A 17,675-nucleotide genomic window follows, 5' to 3' on the forward strand; every position below is an offset into this window, starting at 1 on the left:
AATGTATTTTAGAGGCCTAAAAAAAGTCCTGCCCCTATATTTAGAATGAGTTCACCACTTTACATTGCCATCAGACAGCCTATGGCGCGTGGCTCGCCATCAGACAGCCCTTTCCGAAGGGGAACTGAAGCTGTTATAATGTAGTCAATACACTGACTATGGATAAGTACCTCATACAACCCCACTTGAAAAAAATCCGAACTATCCCTTTAAGGGCCTCTTCAGTCTGTGAAATGTGCCACTGATAGAGTCTACAACAAATCCACATCTACAGTTTGACATTTCATATCCCTGCACAGTAAATCCAATGAAGCTCTCATTGATTCCCTACATTGATTTAACTTAGCTCTCCTGGGTGAAATACAGCACCGCTCAGTGATGGGAACTTGTGTGTATATACTGGATGTGGGTATACAGTATTTGTGGTGTGGTGGTGGGTCATGTTGGGCTGGGCTTCTGTGGGTTTGGCTGCATGCCTCTGGACGTCGGCTGCACAGCAGAAAACCAGCCGCCTCTGTCTTCAGCATCTATCCACAACCTCTCGGCTGCCAGAGCACTTTAAGCAAGACCTAATGGGACTTAGCTGCCCAAGAAGCCTCCGGCTGTACCGACTATGAGACAACAATAGCGCTTCTATTACAAGTGTTGCCCTAATTGAAATCCTCTATTTATTGAACTTGCATTATTGCTGGTGTGTGGCTGAATTTCTTTGGGGCATGTAATTCATTTAGGCAATTAATGAACCTTGTTTGGGTGGATACTTGAAGACCACAGAGGATTATCTTGTGAATTAAGATCTTAGTGTGGCAGGTGTGGAGATGCATGACTCTTTTCTATAAATGTCAGAGGAACTCAAGCTCTGCTCTGTTTGCTGATATAAGCAAATAAACGAGTGTCATTTTTGTTCCAGGGTGAAATATCCTGTGACTGGAATTACATACCTGTGTAAAGAGACCCAAAGCCTTTTGGAAAATTCAAGCCTATGTGTGATTATGGCAGCAAGCTCAAGTTTATCTTCAATATGTCAACACCCCTCAGCACACACTAGTGTTCATGCTGCATGCCAGTGAAAATCACCTCTTATTTAATTTGGGAAATACACTTAGCCTATTTGCTTTTGTATATACAGTGACACAAGAAGATTGCTACCACTATCAAATCTGTAGGGCTGAGTGTGAAACTGCAGCCAGCAGACGCTTAACTTAGCCTAGTGTAAAGATTGGAAACGGGGACTCAGCTAGCCCAAAGGATAAAAAAAGAAATTGAACTACCAGCATGTCTAAAACTAACAAACTGACTTATTATATCTAATTTCTGTAACCCATAAATCAAGCTGTTTTGCTGTTGGTAGACTTTTGCTAAACTAAGCTAAACTACGCTAATCTAATCTAAAATAAGCTAGGCTAGGCTAAAATAAGCTAAGCTGTGAGTTGGCAATGCTAATTATCATTACTATTGTTATTTTTACCAATTATCCAGTAAAAGATTAAATCCTCCAAGATATTTCTGTGAACTCACAAATAAATACTCTATGCCAAAAGTGATAACATATCTGTTTGTTGCAAAACCAAGATTTGAATCCAACATTTTCCCCAAAATGCACCTTGTTGCTCCACTCTTACTCTTGGCTGGCTAAATCTGCTGCTCAGGCCGGGCGGTCTGTGGAAATATTGGCTTTAAAGGTCCCATATTTTAACACTTATAGTTATATCTGTACAGTTTATATGGGTCTCTTAAACACTTCTGTAGTTAATGGTGCTCACACAAAAAAACAGATTTCATTTTCCTCTGCTTTTCTGAGAGTCTCTCTTTGCCCCTCTCACAAATGGTCAGATTTTGCTGATAGGCAGTAACCATCCACTAATAATCAATTGCCATGAGCAAAATGTCCTGATTGGCTAAGAACAGATCAATGAAAAAGGCCGTCTGGGATCAGGAGGCTATGGTAAACATGGCTACAGTACCTGTAGGACCTTACCAGTTTGAGCCTGAAGATTCAGGCTTGGATAATTCAGATGAAGAGGATCAGGAGCAACATTTTAAAAGAGGGCAGCAGGATGTTGCAGAGGGTGCTGAGTGTGTTTTTGTTTTAGTGCAACATAAGTTTGTTAGTTGAGACAGGGATAGCTAACGTTAGCATAGCGAGGTTGAAGCTTGGTTGCTGTAGATACACGTCTTGTGGTCTAACGCTGGTGGTTAACACAGCTTTCCTCTTAGCAGTTGACCGTGGGGCTCGATTCTGGGCTAACTCATCTGTTTTTAGGACGAGAAACAGGATTTAAAACAATGTTGTAATGGTTTGTTATGTAGGTGTACACGATGAAGTCGCTAAATATTTGAAAGCTCGTGGATCAAGTGAAGTGTTTCCAAACAGATTACATTCATTTTCACAGAGAATTAAACCCACTTGCACTTTGAAAAGGATGATACTTTTCCCTTTTCATGCTTTGCTTGTGTCGATGTTTACCTTGTTGGCCTTGCACTGGGCAAACTTTTTATCTCTTTGGGCAGAGAGAAAGCATCTGTGGTATCACAAAAACACCTTTGAAAGTGAATAAAAGCGCTTTGACTTTGTTTCTAAGGTCTGCAAAGAGAATGTACAGAGTAGCATACGGTCAAAAATGGGGCTATTCAATTTCCTTCCCTAAACTAGACTAATCCTGATTGATTTGATTTCTACTCTGATATCTCCATTGTAGCAAACAGAGGACGTTTGGCCCTCCAGTAGCTTCGGTGATTCCCCCGGGGACCCCAGTCTGTGGCACTGGTCTTTGCTCGGGGTGCTGACACACTTGTGCCCTTCCAGACGTAATGCAGCCAGTGAGCAATTGAGCAAATAACAAACGAAAGCAAAGAGCCTGCAGTCTGCGTGTCTGACGGGGGCTCGGAGGGGTGTCGAGGGTCAGCTGCTTTCTCAGAGCGATCTTTTTCAACTAGGCGTCCAAAGTCAACATTCCAACTAACCTACAGCCATCAGAATGCAGACTGAATGAAAGTGAGAGGAAATGGAGGGAGATGGAGGGAAAATGACAAAAAGAGTATCGTGGAGTTTTTTTTTCCTTCCTGAAAAGCTAATGTTTCACAGGTTTGGCTTTCCCAGCTTTGGAAGCCCACATGCCTACAGTTATTCATCTGGGTAGACATCATCCATTACCTCTAATTAACCAGATGATGGTCTGGTGAGCAGAAAATGAAGGAGGCGATTAATCACTCACGGCACCTCCAGGCCTACTGCTCAACCTAAAAAAGGGGTAAGTGAACGAAAAGTGCTCTTGGGTCTTTTTGTGCGTCTCCTTCTCATGCCCAGAAACAGTGCATGTCCAAACTATTCTGGTCCATGAGCAGGAGAACATAGAGACTCCTCTGAGGATTTTATTGGCAATATCTATGCATCTGACGGAGCTCATAAAGAAAGCATACGTTTATAATCAAACTGTACGCAGCTGATCCGTGACAGAGGTATGGTGAATGATAGCTGTGCAGGCTTCTATATGCCATCTTTTTATTAGATGGAGGGAATTTACTGCCTCTTTTGAGGTGTAGTTTTTCTCCTCTTTTGCTCGCTTGTGTCATGCGTCTTCTGTGGGTGAGTTACTGGTGGTTTGGGCGATGACGTAATTGTGGAAAGGTCCTGGGTGCAGTCAAACTTGTAATTCAGTGAGGAATTTTTCATCTGGTCAAGGCTGGCTGGGTCTGTCTTTATAAATAAAGATGTTAGTCTTCAAAAGAGGAAAAACAGAGGAAGAGGAAAGGAGAGACACGAAAGCCCTTTACTAACCCACTTACATACTCAACACTGCTGGAGAACCATGATATTAATTTCTAATCCCCATAACATGGTCACAGGTCAGATTTCTGTACTGTTTACAGTATGAGGTTCTACAAATAAGAACACGCTGATGCTGAGCATGAAATAATTGAAGTCTTGATCCAGGAAAATATTATCCTGACCATAGGAATCCAGAATTTGTCTTCCAGACGGTGTTTTTGGGGGCTGTTCAAGCAGTGGCGAACTCAAGCTGTCTGAGTGGCAGGGGTGAAAAAAATTAAAATGGCACCCGATGCATGTGGTGGGGCAGCAGCAGGCGCAAAGGTTTTTAGCGTGCAAGGCAGCCTATATGGTACTGCATCATGTTTTCTCCATTTTAAGGCCATTCTAAAGGACACTATCACATTTTCTCCATTGGGGAGGGCACCATAAAGGGCACTTTATCGTGTTTTCTTCACTAGAAGGGCACCCTAAAGCATACGTCATCGCATTTTCTCCACTGGAAGGGCATCCAAAAGGGCACTTGTATCTTGTTTTCTCCCCTGGAAGGACACAGCAACAGTCACGTTATCATGTTTTCTCCCATTGAAGGTCACCCTAAAGCATACTATATTACATTATCTCCACTGGAAGGGCACCCTAAAGGGCACTTCATCACATTTTCTCCACTGGAAGGGCACCTTAAAGAGTACTTTATCATGTTTTCTCCACTAGAGGGCACACTAACGCTCATTTTATTATGTTTTCTCCACTGGAAGGGCACCCTAAAAGGCACTTTATCACATTTTCTCCTTTGGTCTAGCATCTTGAAGGGCACTTCATCATGTTTTCTCCACTGAAAGGGCACACTAATAGTACTTTTATCACATTTTTTTTTTACTTGAAGGACACCCTAACAGGCATTTTATAACATTTTCTTCACTGGAAAGTTACCCTAAAGGACACTATATAACGTTTTCTCCACTGGAAGGTCACCCTAACGAGTACTTTATCATGTTTTCTCCACTGGAGGGCATACTTCCTCTCACTTTAACATGTTTTCCTCACTGAAAGAGCACCCTACAGAGCCTTTTATCACTTTTTCTTTACTGAAGAGGCAACTTGAAGGGCACTTTATCAGGTTTTCTCCACTGGAAGGGCACCCTAAAGGGCACTTTATTGTGCTTTATCGACCATACAGGCCACCAAAAGGGCAGTTTTGCTGTTTTTTCTTAAAATATAGAGGCACCAAGGGGGGTGGTCACCACTGCCATATGCAATACAGTCATTTTCAATTACTTTTTTTTATTTATCCAAATTAAACTATGACCATGACTATGTATATACAAGTTTGGCACAGCAAGCATTCATATTTTTTAATAAATGATATTATTCCCAGCAGGAAGGCAACCTCCCAGCAAGTGCAGCCACAGCACACCACTGCTGTGCTCTGAAAGTCAGCTTCTGCTATCATCAGCTGTGCTTGAAGTGGGAGTCTGGGCTGTTTCAGTGGTACGCACTCGCCCCATGTGTGCTTTATTACCTCATCTTCAGTGGTGATTTATGGCTCTCACACAGGCCACTCTTCTGAGCTGTTTATATCTGCCGAAGATAAAAGAAAATCATGGCTTTATTACCCAGACAGAGTGGGTCTGTTTACACAGCAGACGGGACTCATTGGAGAGCTGCAACGGGCCTGCATCGCACATATCTGATGTGCTTTTTCAGAGGCAATAAACTGTGCCATGTGTGCAAAGCATCACTGGACGAGACTGTTATGTGGTAAATACAAAATGGTAGCTGTTTAAACACACATTCCATCATTATCTGCTCCTAATGTTGACAAGGAGACATTTTATCCTTGTGACTCACATCCTGGAAAAAAACAACCGGCTTTCGTTGGATCATTATTAAAATGTTTCTGTCTGCATCAGACTGTTTTGTGCCTTCTCAGTCAGTCATTTCTAAAATCAGACGAACTGTTTCAGCTTGTAGGGTAATTCAAGATCATCCTAAAGAATGCATGTCCCTGTATGCTCTTGGAGCTCTCATATATACCAATGCTATCGAAAAACTGTTTGCCTGTAGTGCCATCCTGTGGTCAGAATGAAAACAACACAAAGCGGCAACAACTCATGACAAAAATGTTCACTGCCAAAAGTCATGTGAGGCCTCTACAAAGAAAAGGTCAAACATCTGTGACAGTATCACATTATTTTATTAGCCGGTACAGAAGATTAACTGTGTTGTAAGGCTCTGTTTTGCTAACACACTTGAGACCAAAAATGACAGCAGCTTACGATATACACTGGCAGAGCTCAGTGAGTTCTACAAACCAGGAGAATACATTTTTAAATCAGAAAAAAATGCTAGTGTCTCAGTACATTTAAATAATGAACACTTGATGTAAATTTACAGAGCGTCTTATACATCCTCTCCTTAGTGCCAGTGAAGGTTACTGTTTGACTTCAGGTAATGGTAAAGTTATGGGCAGGTATCATCTTTATCCCAAGAGGAACCTTTCTGATAAGAAAACAGTATAGGATCAGTAACTGTGATGACATTGTCTAACGTGTGCGATATTTACTACAGTTGAAGCATGCGAGTTAATACAATATTACAGTCTGCAGAAAAGGATGTTGACGAGGATACATATGATAAAAGCGCAGAGGTGTGTGCTGCACAGTTGGGAATTGTTCGGATTGTTCTCGATTATGATTTCTGATTCTGCTCATTTATTCTCAAATATTTCTATAATCTCTATGTTGTATTAATTTCTGAACATAAACTGCTATTTTTTACATACAGCAAAGACCAATATTTCTCAAACAAATCCACAAAACAGAGGAAAATACTGTACGCACCTGAATGACAGATCCATTTTCACATTCCAGCATGTAAGTGGAAATTCTATGCATAACTTTACATTTTTTCATTAGTAATTTTATGCATCTGTAAGGTTCTGTTTCCTATACACCAAAAGTGCTTTTAAATTAAATATGGTATATAGTGTTCATGCTGAGGAGAATGACGATGTGGTGAAATACAGTCTATCAGCATGTTTGTGGCAAACAAAGCAAATAAACAAAAGCAGTAAGGTAAATTAAACTTGATTCTCTAATACATCTGCAGTCAGTCATGGTTTCATGTAGTTTTATAAACTAGGCTATAACGCAGTCGCTGTTTGTTCCACAATGTATCTGATGATGCAACTTAAGCTAAAACTTTGAAACAACTGTACCAAGCAGATCACAAATAATTCTTACATATCAATAAGCAGAATCAGAAATCATATTTAAATTAAAGTTTACAGAGGTTAGTTCAAAGAACCCAACACTAGGTGTGTTTGATAGTAAACCAGGTATTCGTGTTCAGGGAGCCAGTGGGCCCAGCCTCAGCTCTACATGATGCGTGAGCCAAATGGCCTCGGCGGTGGTGTCAGCTCCCTCCTCGCTCTGCCTGACGGGAGCGGCGAGGTTGCGGAAGTCATGTCGGATCTTAAATGAAACGGTGACGTCTACGTCCTCTTCTTTCTGAGGGATCACTTTGATGAAGAAACCAATCTTGTTGGATTTCCTAAAGGCAACGACACTGTGGAAAGAACAGAGTGATGTGGTTAAGAGTGACCTCACATTATTAAGTCTTTGTACGTGTGTGTGAGTGAGTGAGTGTGTGTGTGTGTGTGTGTGTGTGTGTGTGTGTATTAACTTACTCTGGGTCATCCTGGAAGTCCTGAGGTTCAGCCAGTTCATCATACTCAGCAGCGGCATCCTTTCCTGCCAAGACCAGTTCTTTGCTGGGTACTATAACCTAAAAACAAACAGTTTCAACATTCAGTGACTTTCAGACGATTGTATGCGTCAACCTGTATTTCAAACATCATATAGCTTCTCTTTTTGAAGCACATCAATGACAATTCATGCATTATGGAGAAAATGTCTAAAAAAAAAAACAACAACCCTTGACTTAAAAATGTGTTTTGCCTGTCGTTGCTTCACTTGGAAGTTTGACCTTCACTGTGTAAAGTGATGTATGTGCAGAGTTTGTCACCAGAAGGCTGTTTTAAAATGCATCTGCTGAAGGAGGAAAGTTTTTCCGCGCTCACCTTAAATGTGAGCTTAAGACGTGAATGTACGAGCATAATTTTGTGACACCAATTTAGGGGCCAAGAAAATCCAGTAGTTAAATGTTTCAATTGAACAATTTGCATATTCATAGATTCTGGATTTTTTTCAGTGAGGGAGAAGTAAATGTCATTGAAGAACTTTTAACAGGGTCCCTTGAACTCAATGCAGAAAAGACAAATTATTATTTCAGGAGGAATATTCTATATGTCTTTACAGGATGGAACATGGTTTGCAAAAAAGTATAACCACTTTACCACTTTAGATTAACATTATTAGTTTCTATGGTGTCCCAAAATCCAATATGAATACAACTGATTTGTTTGCACTGCTCAGAGGTCAGTCATATTTGAGGGGGAGAATTTTGGATCACATTTACTGATAAAATGCATATACTGTAGACTCACACATACTATAACGCATCATATATCTGTCAGGGGTAAGTGCACCCATCCTTGGAGAAAGCTGCTTGATGAATTCAACCAAGCATGGCTCACTGTGGTTCACGCAGCCCTCCAGGTGTTTGAGCATCAGATCAGGCAGAATGACAGGACTGCACCCTCTGTTTGGCCACAATGTGAATGGAAATGGGTCATGAAGACGCTCTGTTTTGGCCAGGAGCTCTTCCTTACCCAGTCTGGCCCATGACTTCATCGTTAAAGAGGCCAAGACAAACAGCCTGTAGTCACCGAGAGCCTCGCAGCGGCTGCTGGCAACTGGCAGCCCGGCAGACCATTTACCACCGGAACACGGTACTCTTAGCTGTGCGTGTGACAGCTGACAGATGGAGGTAAAAATGGGGCCCAACTGCTCTGCATATGAGATGATGACAAGGCTACCTATGCCATAAGGAATAGGCAGCGTGACGGAGCAGACCACCCTGTGCTCTCTGAAGCCGGCTGGCTAGTAAGCATGCAGGAATACTGCTTGACACAATATGCAATATTTAAGAGCAGGCAGGTGGTAAACAACTGCCACAATCTGTGACTGTTCTGTATTTGAGCCTCCATTCTCTTTCCAGCAGTTAACACTCCAATCATTGATGTTTTGCCACCGTGTGGGACAGACAGACTACCAAACAAGCTGATAAGCACACAGCCCTGACATTATTGCCTCATAAAATGGTCTTTGTAAACAACTGTGTACCCAGCAGAAAACATGGAACACAATTACCATCCCATTGAAATGTTTCTGACCACCTGACAAATTTAACTCATATGTTCAACAGCTTTTAAACTCAGTCTTTAAAAAACTGGATTTTTAGCTGTTAGATGGCAGAGTTGGGTGATTATCTTCTACAGTTTTTTCATGAGACCTCTATAGATTTAAAGGAACAATGTGTAGGATTTACTGGCATCTAGTGGCGAGGCTGAAAACTGCAACCAACTGAATACCCCTCTGCTCACCCCTTCTTTACCAAGCATTTAGGGGGCCCTACAGTGACATTTAAAGTAATGTGAAAGTGCAAATGAGCCTCTCCAGAGTCAGTTCAGGTGTTTTTACACTAATGAAAACAATCATGAATATTATATTCAATTTCTGCTGATAGATTTCCCTAAATCCTGCAGACTGGTGCATTAACCTATTCTTCAGGTTCAGCATCAACATAAAATAAGTATTATTTAACCTTAAAGTCTCATTAAAGCAAAGAAAACAGACATACAGCCTCTTGTTATTCTGCCTAAAAGTCAAGGAGGATTTACACCGTTATTGTTTAAATCATAGAGTCAATGTTTGGCAGTAGTTGGAACAGTAATGAGTAATGAATATTTGTGCAAATCCCACTACTTAAAACCACCTGATACTTTCTGTGACTACAGTTTATTTCAACAAATACATATAGGAAGTCTAGTTAAATACCTTAGCAGTGCTGTTGATGTCATCAGGATCTTCCTCCTCATAAGCAGCCAGCGTGACGTGGGTGATGTTCTCCACTGGGTTGGTCAGAGTCAGCAGCACTTGGCTCTCCTAAATACACAGGATGGGGGAAAAAAAAGACAAACGGTTGTCTTTCAAAGCTGTCTGTTACCTTATAGAGGTCTGCTCTTCTTTTGATCACTAAAGTAGACCATTTAATTCAGTACACGATTAGAACAAGGGCTTCTTGTGGAGGACTTGGTTTTGTTATGATCAGGGAGGCTTGTAGCAAACAGGTTCTCATGGATGTGAGCTGCATTTCAGCCTTTTCTGACTAACTCTTGTATTAATACTTCAATCTCTTTGCATCAGGTTGACAAGTACAAAGAGATGTGGTATCTTTTTACAACCATGTCTTAAAACGAAACACCTCAACCTTAACATCATACACTTTGCTATTAGCCTCTGTATTGGGATTAAATAGTTTTCTTACTTTTTATGTAATTTTGTTTGATTTATTTTACTTGTTAATCCTTTATGCACTTTTTTCATATATGTGTGATGGTTTTATACCTGGACTACAAAGAAAATTTCCTTCTACGACAATAACAATAAAGACCAATTAAGACCAATTTACTTTACTTTCTGAAAAACTTTGGTATTGTTAGTTTTCTCATATTGTTTATTTTTGATTATTTTTTACAGTAAATTATTAAATAATATTTTTGTTTCTCTGTATTTTTAATTAATTTTTACTTAGATTTTTGTATCACTATTACCATCTTTCTATTTTATTAAATCTTGTCTTCATATATTTATTTTTATGTATTATTATTATTATTTTCATGTTTTATTTATCAATTCATTTTAATTAAGTTCTTTTTTTTAAAATCAATATCTTTCTATCTCTCCATGTGTAGAGAAATGTACCTACGTATATTTGCTTGTGGGCACTGAAACTTAGACACTTAAATGATTCATGTGTGCCCTGAAAATTTCAATTTCAGCAAAATTCAACAAAACTGTGTAGAAAAAAATAGAAACTGATTGACTTTAGTTAAAAAAGCTGAGCTACTGGTGAGTTAGCTGTGTTGCAGTGGTGTACAATCCTTGAAAAAAACGGCAAAGTTGAATATTTGGTTTTAACAGCATGTTACCGGCTAAACTTCTAGAAGCTGACATTATTAACAGTATGAATAAAACATGTGGGAGATATATTTAACATATCAGAACCAGCGCGCACACTGACCTTCATAGTCCGGAGATTTGGAATGGACATAATTCTCACTTCAGGGATGTAACTCCTGTGGGAGTAACAGGCAGAAGGCCAATCAATACACACAGTTACACTTGAACATGTTGTCAATGTTCAACACAGCACTCAGCCACATTAACTAAAAGCTGAGAGCTGATCTTTTGTGGTATCCCTTAAAAATGCAACCATTTGCAAACCATGAAATCCTGAGAACATCAACATGCTATTTGTACAGTATGGATTACTCCTAATCCCCAATTTAAATCATGTATAGTTTTTGTTATTCTAATTTAAAAATGACAAAATGTATCTTAAGATGGAGGATAATTTCCTGAACTTGTGTTTATAGCTGCACTTGGCTACAATGCAACTTTAGGACCTTAATCTAATTAAACTACATCAGGCTTCAGGCTGATTTATATTTTTCATTAATTATAAAAGGATAAGCATCATCATGAAGACAGAATCTTACGACCAGTACTCACACAGCCACCAGCTGAATTTTAAACTTGATTGAAGTCGGATTAAACTCTGGCTTGCTCAAGTTGTGCTCACATTTCTGCATGAGGAAATTAAGCAAACAAATGATTATCTAAATGTGATCTATGTAATAAAAACAGCCTTTGACTGATACAGGAGAGCAACACCCTGAAGTGGTACTGACCCTGCAGCGCAGTGAACGCTTCATCAGAAGGTGTTTGTGTCTGGGGTGGAGCTGAGACGCCCCTGCAGGCTGGAAGTCGGGCTGAAGAAGCCGCTGGCGCAGCGTGGTCACTGAAAGGACACGAGAACTTAGATTCAACTTCAACTAGAGAGACGAATGATCAATATTGTTTTGGCAAGTTCAAACTCTCACCCTCTGGTAAGCTGACTGGCCTGGTATAACAATCTTCAGGCAAGGGTTCCACTTCATCAAGAGCCTGAGCAGGTTCGATGACAATCTCCTTCTGGTCTTCACCCTCTTTAAGGCTGGTCAAGTAATACAAATACTGCCATCAACAATCTGTTGAATCACTTTTATAATAATGCCATTCAATGTGAGCTGTAAAGTATAGTGAAAGAGTATCAGACACTTAAATTTGATGCTTTTTAAGACCGAGTTTTGCAGGTTAGTATAAAGGCAAGCAGATGCAGAAAAGTTTAACCCATTTAAAAATCAAAACATTAAAAGACGGATAGATAAAATGAGATCAAATGTGGCAATAAAGATTTCACAAATTCAACTTGAAGACTACTAAATGCCTTTTTATTTTTAAAATTTAAGACTTTTCAAGGACCTGTAGACACCCTGTGTTTTAAGCATCTCCTGCATCTGACAGCACACTTTATCAATACAATGCCTTTTGTCAGCCAAATATTAATTTTCAGGCGTTAAGCAGGGTCCTTGAATGCATCCCTGTGGTGGAATATAAAAATGGTGATCGCTCACAACTGTATTACTACAAGGTGATGATGTAACTTTGAGAAAAAATAAGGGTGACGAACTGTTCACTGTGATGGATCACCTATGTATCTCGAGCCAAGTTTCAAGGCTCTGCAAATTGATTTTCATGGCATAGTGAAATTAATGAAACAATGGCTGCTTGGTGGTAAAAAATCCATTTATCTAAGTCACTGATAATATGCATGTAGTTTTACTAGGGGGAAAAATGTTCCATGTGTGGAGTCCAAAGCAGCAGTAATTCCCCGAATATGACAAAAGACCACTCACGTAAGGCCAGACAGGCTTGATATGGGAGCTCCAGACCTCTGCCTCTGCAGTCTGGTTCCAAGGCCATATTTTTCCTGAGTAAATTTAGGGAGAAAAAACACAAGATCAGGCATTCTGCCCACTGGAAAATAAAGAGCACAACACAATTTATGAAATTACATAATCTACGACCATTTTTCTACATCACTACTTTTAACACAAGGTCTTGACCCGAAAGGGGAATTTATGACAACTTTAAAAAACAAAAGTGGAAAGAAATGGTATTCATCATCTAAATAAACAATAAATAAGCGACAATTTGTCTTGTGGTAAGAGACAATAACAGGAGCCTTTCTGCGCAGGATAGTGGGAGACAATCAACTCTGACAGATTTGAGCGTTCAGAATTTAGTAAGTATGAAAAATAGTTTGATCTGGTTACACAGACTTAAACAAAGTCTTGTATTTCTGCTCTCCCTCTAACCATCACAAAGGCTCCTATTGTGCGGATCCCAGTCTCATTTACCCAAGAAGACATTCATGTGATCTGTGAGGTCAATCAGTAAGAGACTAGACAGGAACAGAGATAAAGAGAGAAGACAGTGCTACTGTAAAGATGAGACTACCCAAGTTGTGAAAAATACAACTCACCACCACATGAATAGTGTGTTGCTGGGGGGCAAAAACCAAAATATCAGAGTGCATAAGCAAAGAAAAAAAGGAGAGAATAAAGAACCAGGTGAAACCAAAGCAATTTAGCAAACATTAGTGGCATCTGGTGACATGCAACAGCAACAGAAATGCATCAGTGATGGAAAACAACTGCAGGATATCACAGCTTGATAGGGATGGGCATTTTAGGTAATTTCTGTATTTGAGTGCTCGCAGTAACTCAATATAGAGTACTCGCAAAATAATGTGTGTAAGTATAAAGGTTAGCCGACCTTCCTGCGCTGCACACACAGTAGAGATTAGCCTACAGAATACATTATTTTTGTGTATTTTTTAAAAAAATACTTCCAAACATTACTCTTATGCCTGGTCTCCATTCTGCCCATGATGTCTGACTGAGGGATGTTAACGTTAACTGCAGCAGTGCAGATCTATCATTTTTGCTATATTGTGTTGTGCAGACATTTAGAGATAGCAGTTACATAACCTTACCCAGACAAAAAAAATTTAGGGATGTTTAAATGTAACCTTAAACTTAGACCAGTTGACTTGCCTTAAAGTAAGAAATACGGTCACGTACATTATAACTTAAGAGCCATTTGAGATCAATCACATTTTTCAATTGCCAAATTGTATTTCAAATGCCATTGAAACGTGTGACATTTTGCAACATGCATTATGAACATTGCACATTATCCTATTAAACATGACAACTACCCACTAAATTAAAATAATCAAACAACATTTATTGAAAATGCTATTTTTAAAAATAAATAAGTCTTTATAAAATGTGCCTGAGTGCTACAGCACCCTCATTGGGTGAACACAATCACATAAAATGAAAGTAATTTCACTAATTAATTTAAACTGGACTAGTATTTTGGGTGCCAACTAGCAAGGATAGCAATGTCAATGTCAATTGACTAGTCGACTAATGGCACACATCCCTAGTCAATTTACATTTGTATTTATTACATAGGCTCTATATGTTGAACAAATACCGATGCCCAAATCGAGTTCTCATGCCCATCCCTACAGCTTACGTATTTAAATGTTTCAATACACATTAGGAAAGACCGATTTGCATTACTGGATGTTAATTACTGTAAAAGCAGAATGCAGGAGGTGTAAAAACCATGTGCCAACAACCTCAAGAAGCATAAAGACCATAACTACACCAGGGTGACTAAATTTGAAAATTCAGTAAATTGGTAATTAAAAAATACATAGATTTTTTAAGTAATTTAGTAGTTAGTTAACAATTTCTTCTCAGTTTTGGCCTTTCAGACTAAGCCTTGATTTTTTTCTGTTGTTTTGAAATGTCAGTGTGGATGGGGAACTTTTTGAAAGCAATCCGAAAATGTTTATACTTATCCACCTACTGTAAGTACTGACACAGTGTCATTCTTAACTATTCACTACAGTCACTGATATAGCAAATTATTCCCTCCAGCTTTAGTTAAAGGTGTGCTTATCATATAATATCCTCAATGGCACAGACTCTGAGTATATCTATGATGTTACTGAGATTAAGGTGAAACCTACGTATCAAATAAATCTCTTAAATGCCTGTAATTATTGATCTAAATTCTGCTCCAATAGTACCTGCACATTTTTGTAAGCGAACACAGTGAGACAACAGCTGTCTGACATTTGAAAAGGTTAAAGATGAAAGTATGGAATTTTTGAAAAGGCTGAACTGGACTCAGCAGGAATAAAGTACCGAGAATGCCAGAGGCATGCACTGTCGTCTCCTGGCCAGCTTCTTCCTGTCTCTCTCCTGCTTCTCTCTGTGGGCCAGCTGCTGGTAATACTCAATCAGCTTGTTGATCTGTAGGGAACAAAAAAATAAATCCACAGACTGCTTCATGTGCTTCTTAATAAAAACAAAAGTGATAAAGAATTGGGCCAAGGTCATCCAAACCTCCCCACTCACAGTTTTCCAACACTAAATACTGTTCAGTTGCACAACAGTGTGAAGGGTTTGAGGTAAGTGAATATAATTTAAAAGGGAACTATTAAATACAACTAAGAGCGATTTAACATCTATAAATGTGATGTACTTTAAAGTAACACAATAATCCATGAAGGGATTAAAGGTACCCTTCAAAGTAATATATTGACCAACTTTAAATGAACTTGTGAAATGTGGAAAAGTGCTGAATAATGATCAACTGCAAGATGATCACTGAAAGAAACACTTCAGTTAACAGTTTGGTACAATAATTGAAAGCTTAAAAATAAAAACCACACAAAAACAATCGATAGATACTTCAACAACCACTTGACTTATAAAAATTAAAAGGGGGCCTTTATGATTTGTTATTTGTGTCTCATTTGTGGCCACAGCAACTAAGCAACAACTTTCGCCTTGGGCCAGCTATGTGTGGATGTCTCTTATTCAGAGGCAAAGCTATTCAAAAAGAAGTAATCCATGATCAGGAAGCATGTGAGCAACTTGTGAGCATTTACATGACCACAGGGGAAAACTTACCCGTTGAGTATGAGGGTTTTCAGGCTCCTGCCACCCACCGCTGGCTGCAGTGAACAAAAATCACCAAGGCATCAGACTTAAGGCAGCCATAAGAACAAATACAATAGGTGACATTTTTCTTCAGGAGCTAAATCAATGCGTAAAGGTCGACCTACAGCAGGACTTATGCATTGTGCTGTTTTGGTACTGCTGATACAGTTAAAGTTAAGGAAATACTTTAAATATGACAACATTCATGGATCTACATTATATCAGCACCCACCAACTGATTTGTCAGCCATTCCCACGTCCCTGGAGGTCCAGCGACAGAAGCCGCAGGCCAGGTAGTAGGCCTTCTTCATGGCCGTCTTGGTGGGATCATCGGGCAGAGGAGCTGGGATGTTGGTGGCTCGAGTTGATAGTGTATGCATGCAACATGGGCAGTCGAAACAATTCGCACACCTACAGTAGAGCACAGGTAATTAGGAATCAAAGAAAGGACAGTCATGACATAAATAAGGTGAATGTAGTTCATGTAATTCAATGTAGTTGTCTTTGTGCATGTGCAAGTTAGTCTCACCTGTTCTTTTTAACCTTAGCCTCTGCTGATGGCATGTTCTCCAGACAGCTTGGACAATAATGGGAGTCCACCTGGTAACCAAAAAAACAGGGTGTCAAGCTGGGAGTCAGTCAAACTTTGCATCCGCAGCTTAAAGTTTATATTGCACTGGCAGGGTTGGAAATAAGCACCAGCCACATGCTGGTTAAATATGCAAGTGACTGCTAGATTTGCTTCACTCACCAGCCCCAAAACCCCCCAGTAATAATCTATTGAGTGGTTGGCATATTATGAAATCCATTAGCCACAATGGCAGGTGGAGAAAAGGGTTAATTTCCAACCCTGCACAAGTTTCCTAACTATTGGATTACCAACATGTTTTGGTCACTGCTAACGTTACAAATATAAACGTGATTATCATTAAACATATTTTGGATTTATATAGGCAGTGTGGCACAATGACGACTAGGGGAACTGCATGTTCTTTTCATGAGGCAAGCTCGGTGGATTTTCGTGTGAGCTGTAAATAACATGTTTACTTGAAAAAAAAATCACTGACTACTAATTTGAAGTTGCAATATGTGAAAAATCTAAAGCACTCTGGGTGTGGTGTCTATAACTATGAGCCACGTTAACAAGATAGGATATGACAGTGAGGACATTAGGGTGGACTAACGTTGCTACAAATAGTTTTTACTTGTCGGACATATTCTTAATATATGAGCTAAGCGAATACTTTCACGTTAAACCCAAAGAAAATAAGAGCTAGCTAGCTTGTTAGCCCATTTATTCTGAGCTCGACATAATGCTAACTCAAACGGAAGTTGAACCGTCACTGACAGCCAATGAGATAAGGAGACTGCTGGAAAAACCGTGATTGACAAGCGGCTAAAGCCAAACAAAGCGCAGAGTTGGCTTGACTAATCCCGCCTACGTGTCAAAGCTACTAGCAAGCCGGCTAACAACAAAGTAGCTGCTGACTAAATTATGCTAACAGCTAGCTTGAGCATTGTAAGGGAAAACGTTCACGTACCTCGTGAGACACACATTCTAGCGACCGCAGCTCACTACAGTAGCGACAGAAATAAAGTTGAGATAAAGGGGCTCTGATTTTTTTCTCTCCACGGACCAGATAGACAACTCTATCTGGCTGCAGAAGGGACGCCATCTCTGAGCAGCGTAGCCGACTCCGTGGGCTCACTGACTGCACTGCTAGTGTTGGTGTCACCGCTAGATGTCTGGCCCTCCGAGGAAACACAGCGCGCTCAATGTCGACCTCATGTGGTCAATGTTGAAAC

At 39.8% G+C, this 17,675-nt stretch overlaps 1 protein-coding gene across 2 annotated transcripts; it reads right to left on the reverse strand.

Annotated features, from left to right (window-relative positions):
- Positions 1–5,947: 5,947 nt before the first annotated feature.
- On the reverse strand, positions 5,948–17,675 carry dctn4 (dynactin 4). Of its 2 annotated transcripts, XM_050043086.1 has the most exons (14): positions 17,411–17,675; positions 16,399–16,469; positions 16,102–16,280; positions 15,840–15,883; positions 15,069–15,176; positions 13,325–13,345; positions 12,696–12,769; positions 11,841–11,953; positions 11,649–11,758; positions 11,470–11,543; positions 10,979–11,033; positions 9,733–9,840; positions 7,461–7,558; positions 5,948–7,339 (listed from the first exon to the last, which is right to left on the reverse strand). In XM_050043086.1, the coding sequence occupies exons 1-14, from the start codon at positions 17,543–17,545 to the stop codon at positions 7,120–7,122; spliced, it is 1,410 nt and encodes a 469-aa protein (XP_049899043.1). In that variant the 5' UTR covers positions 17,546–17,675; the 3' UTR covers positions 5,948–7,119. The 2 variants fall into 2 exon arrangements, with proteins under 2 accessions (XP_049899043.1, XP_049899044.1); XM_050043087.1 differs by lacking the exon at positions 13,325–13,345 and having other exon boundaries at positions 17,411–17,672.

This window comes from Epinephelus moara, chromosome 4, assembly GCF_006386435.1.
Source record: "Epinephelus moara isolate mb chromosome 4, YSFRI_EMoa_1.0, whole genome shotgun sequence".
Taxonomy (NCBI): Eukaryota; Metazoa; Chordata; class Actinopteri; order Perciformes; family Serranidae; genus Epinephelus; species Epinephelus moara.

Excerpts from the sequence above, each read along its gene's own strand:
- dctn4 (XM_050043086.1), bottom strand. The coding sequence starts at position 17,545 with ATGGCGTCCCTTCTGCAGCCAGATAGAGTTGTCTATCTGGTCCGTGGA. Across the intron at positions 11,954-12,695 it reads TCAAGCCTGTCTGGCCTTAC|CCTTAAAGAGGGTGAAGACC; the intron begins GTGAGTGGTCTT and ends TTACTTGACCAG. Across the intron at positions 11,034-11,469 it reads AAAATTCAGCTGGTGGCTGT|GAGTTACATCCCTGAAGTGA; the intron begins GTGAGTACTGGT and ends TTACTCCCACAG.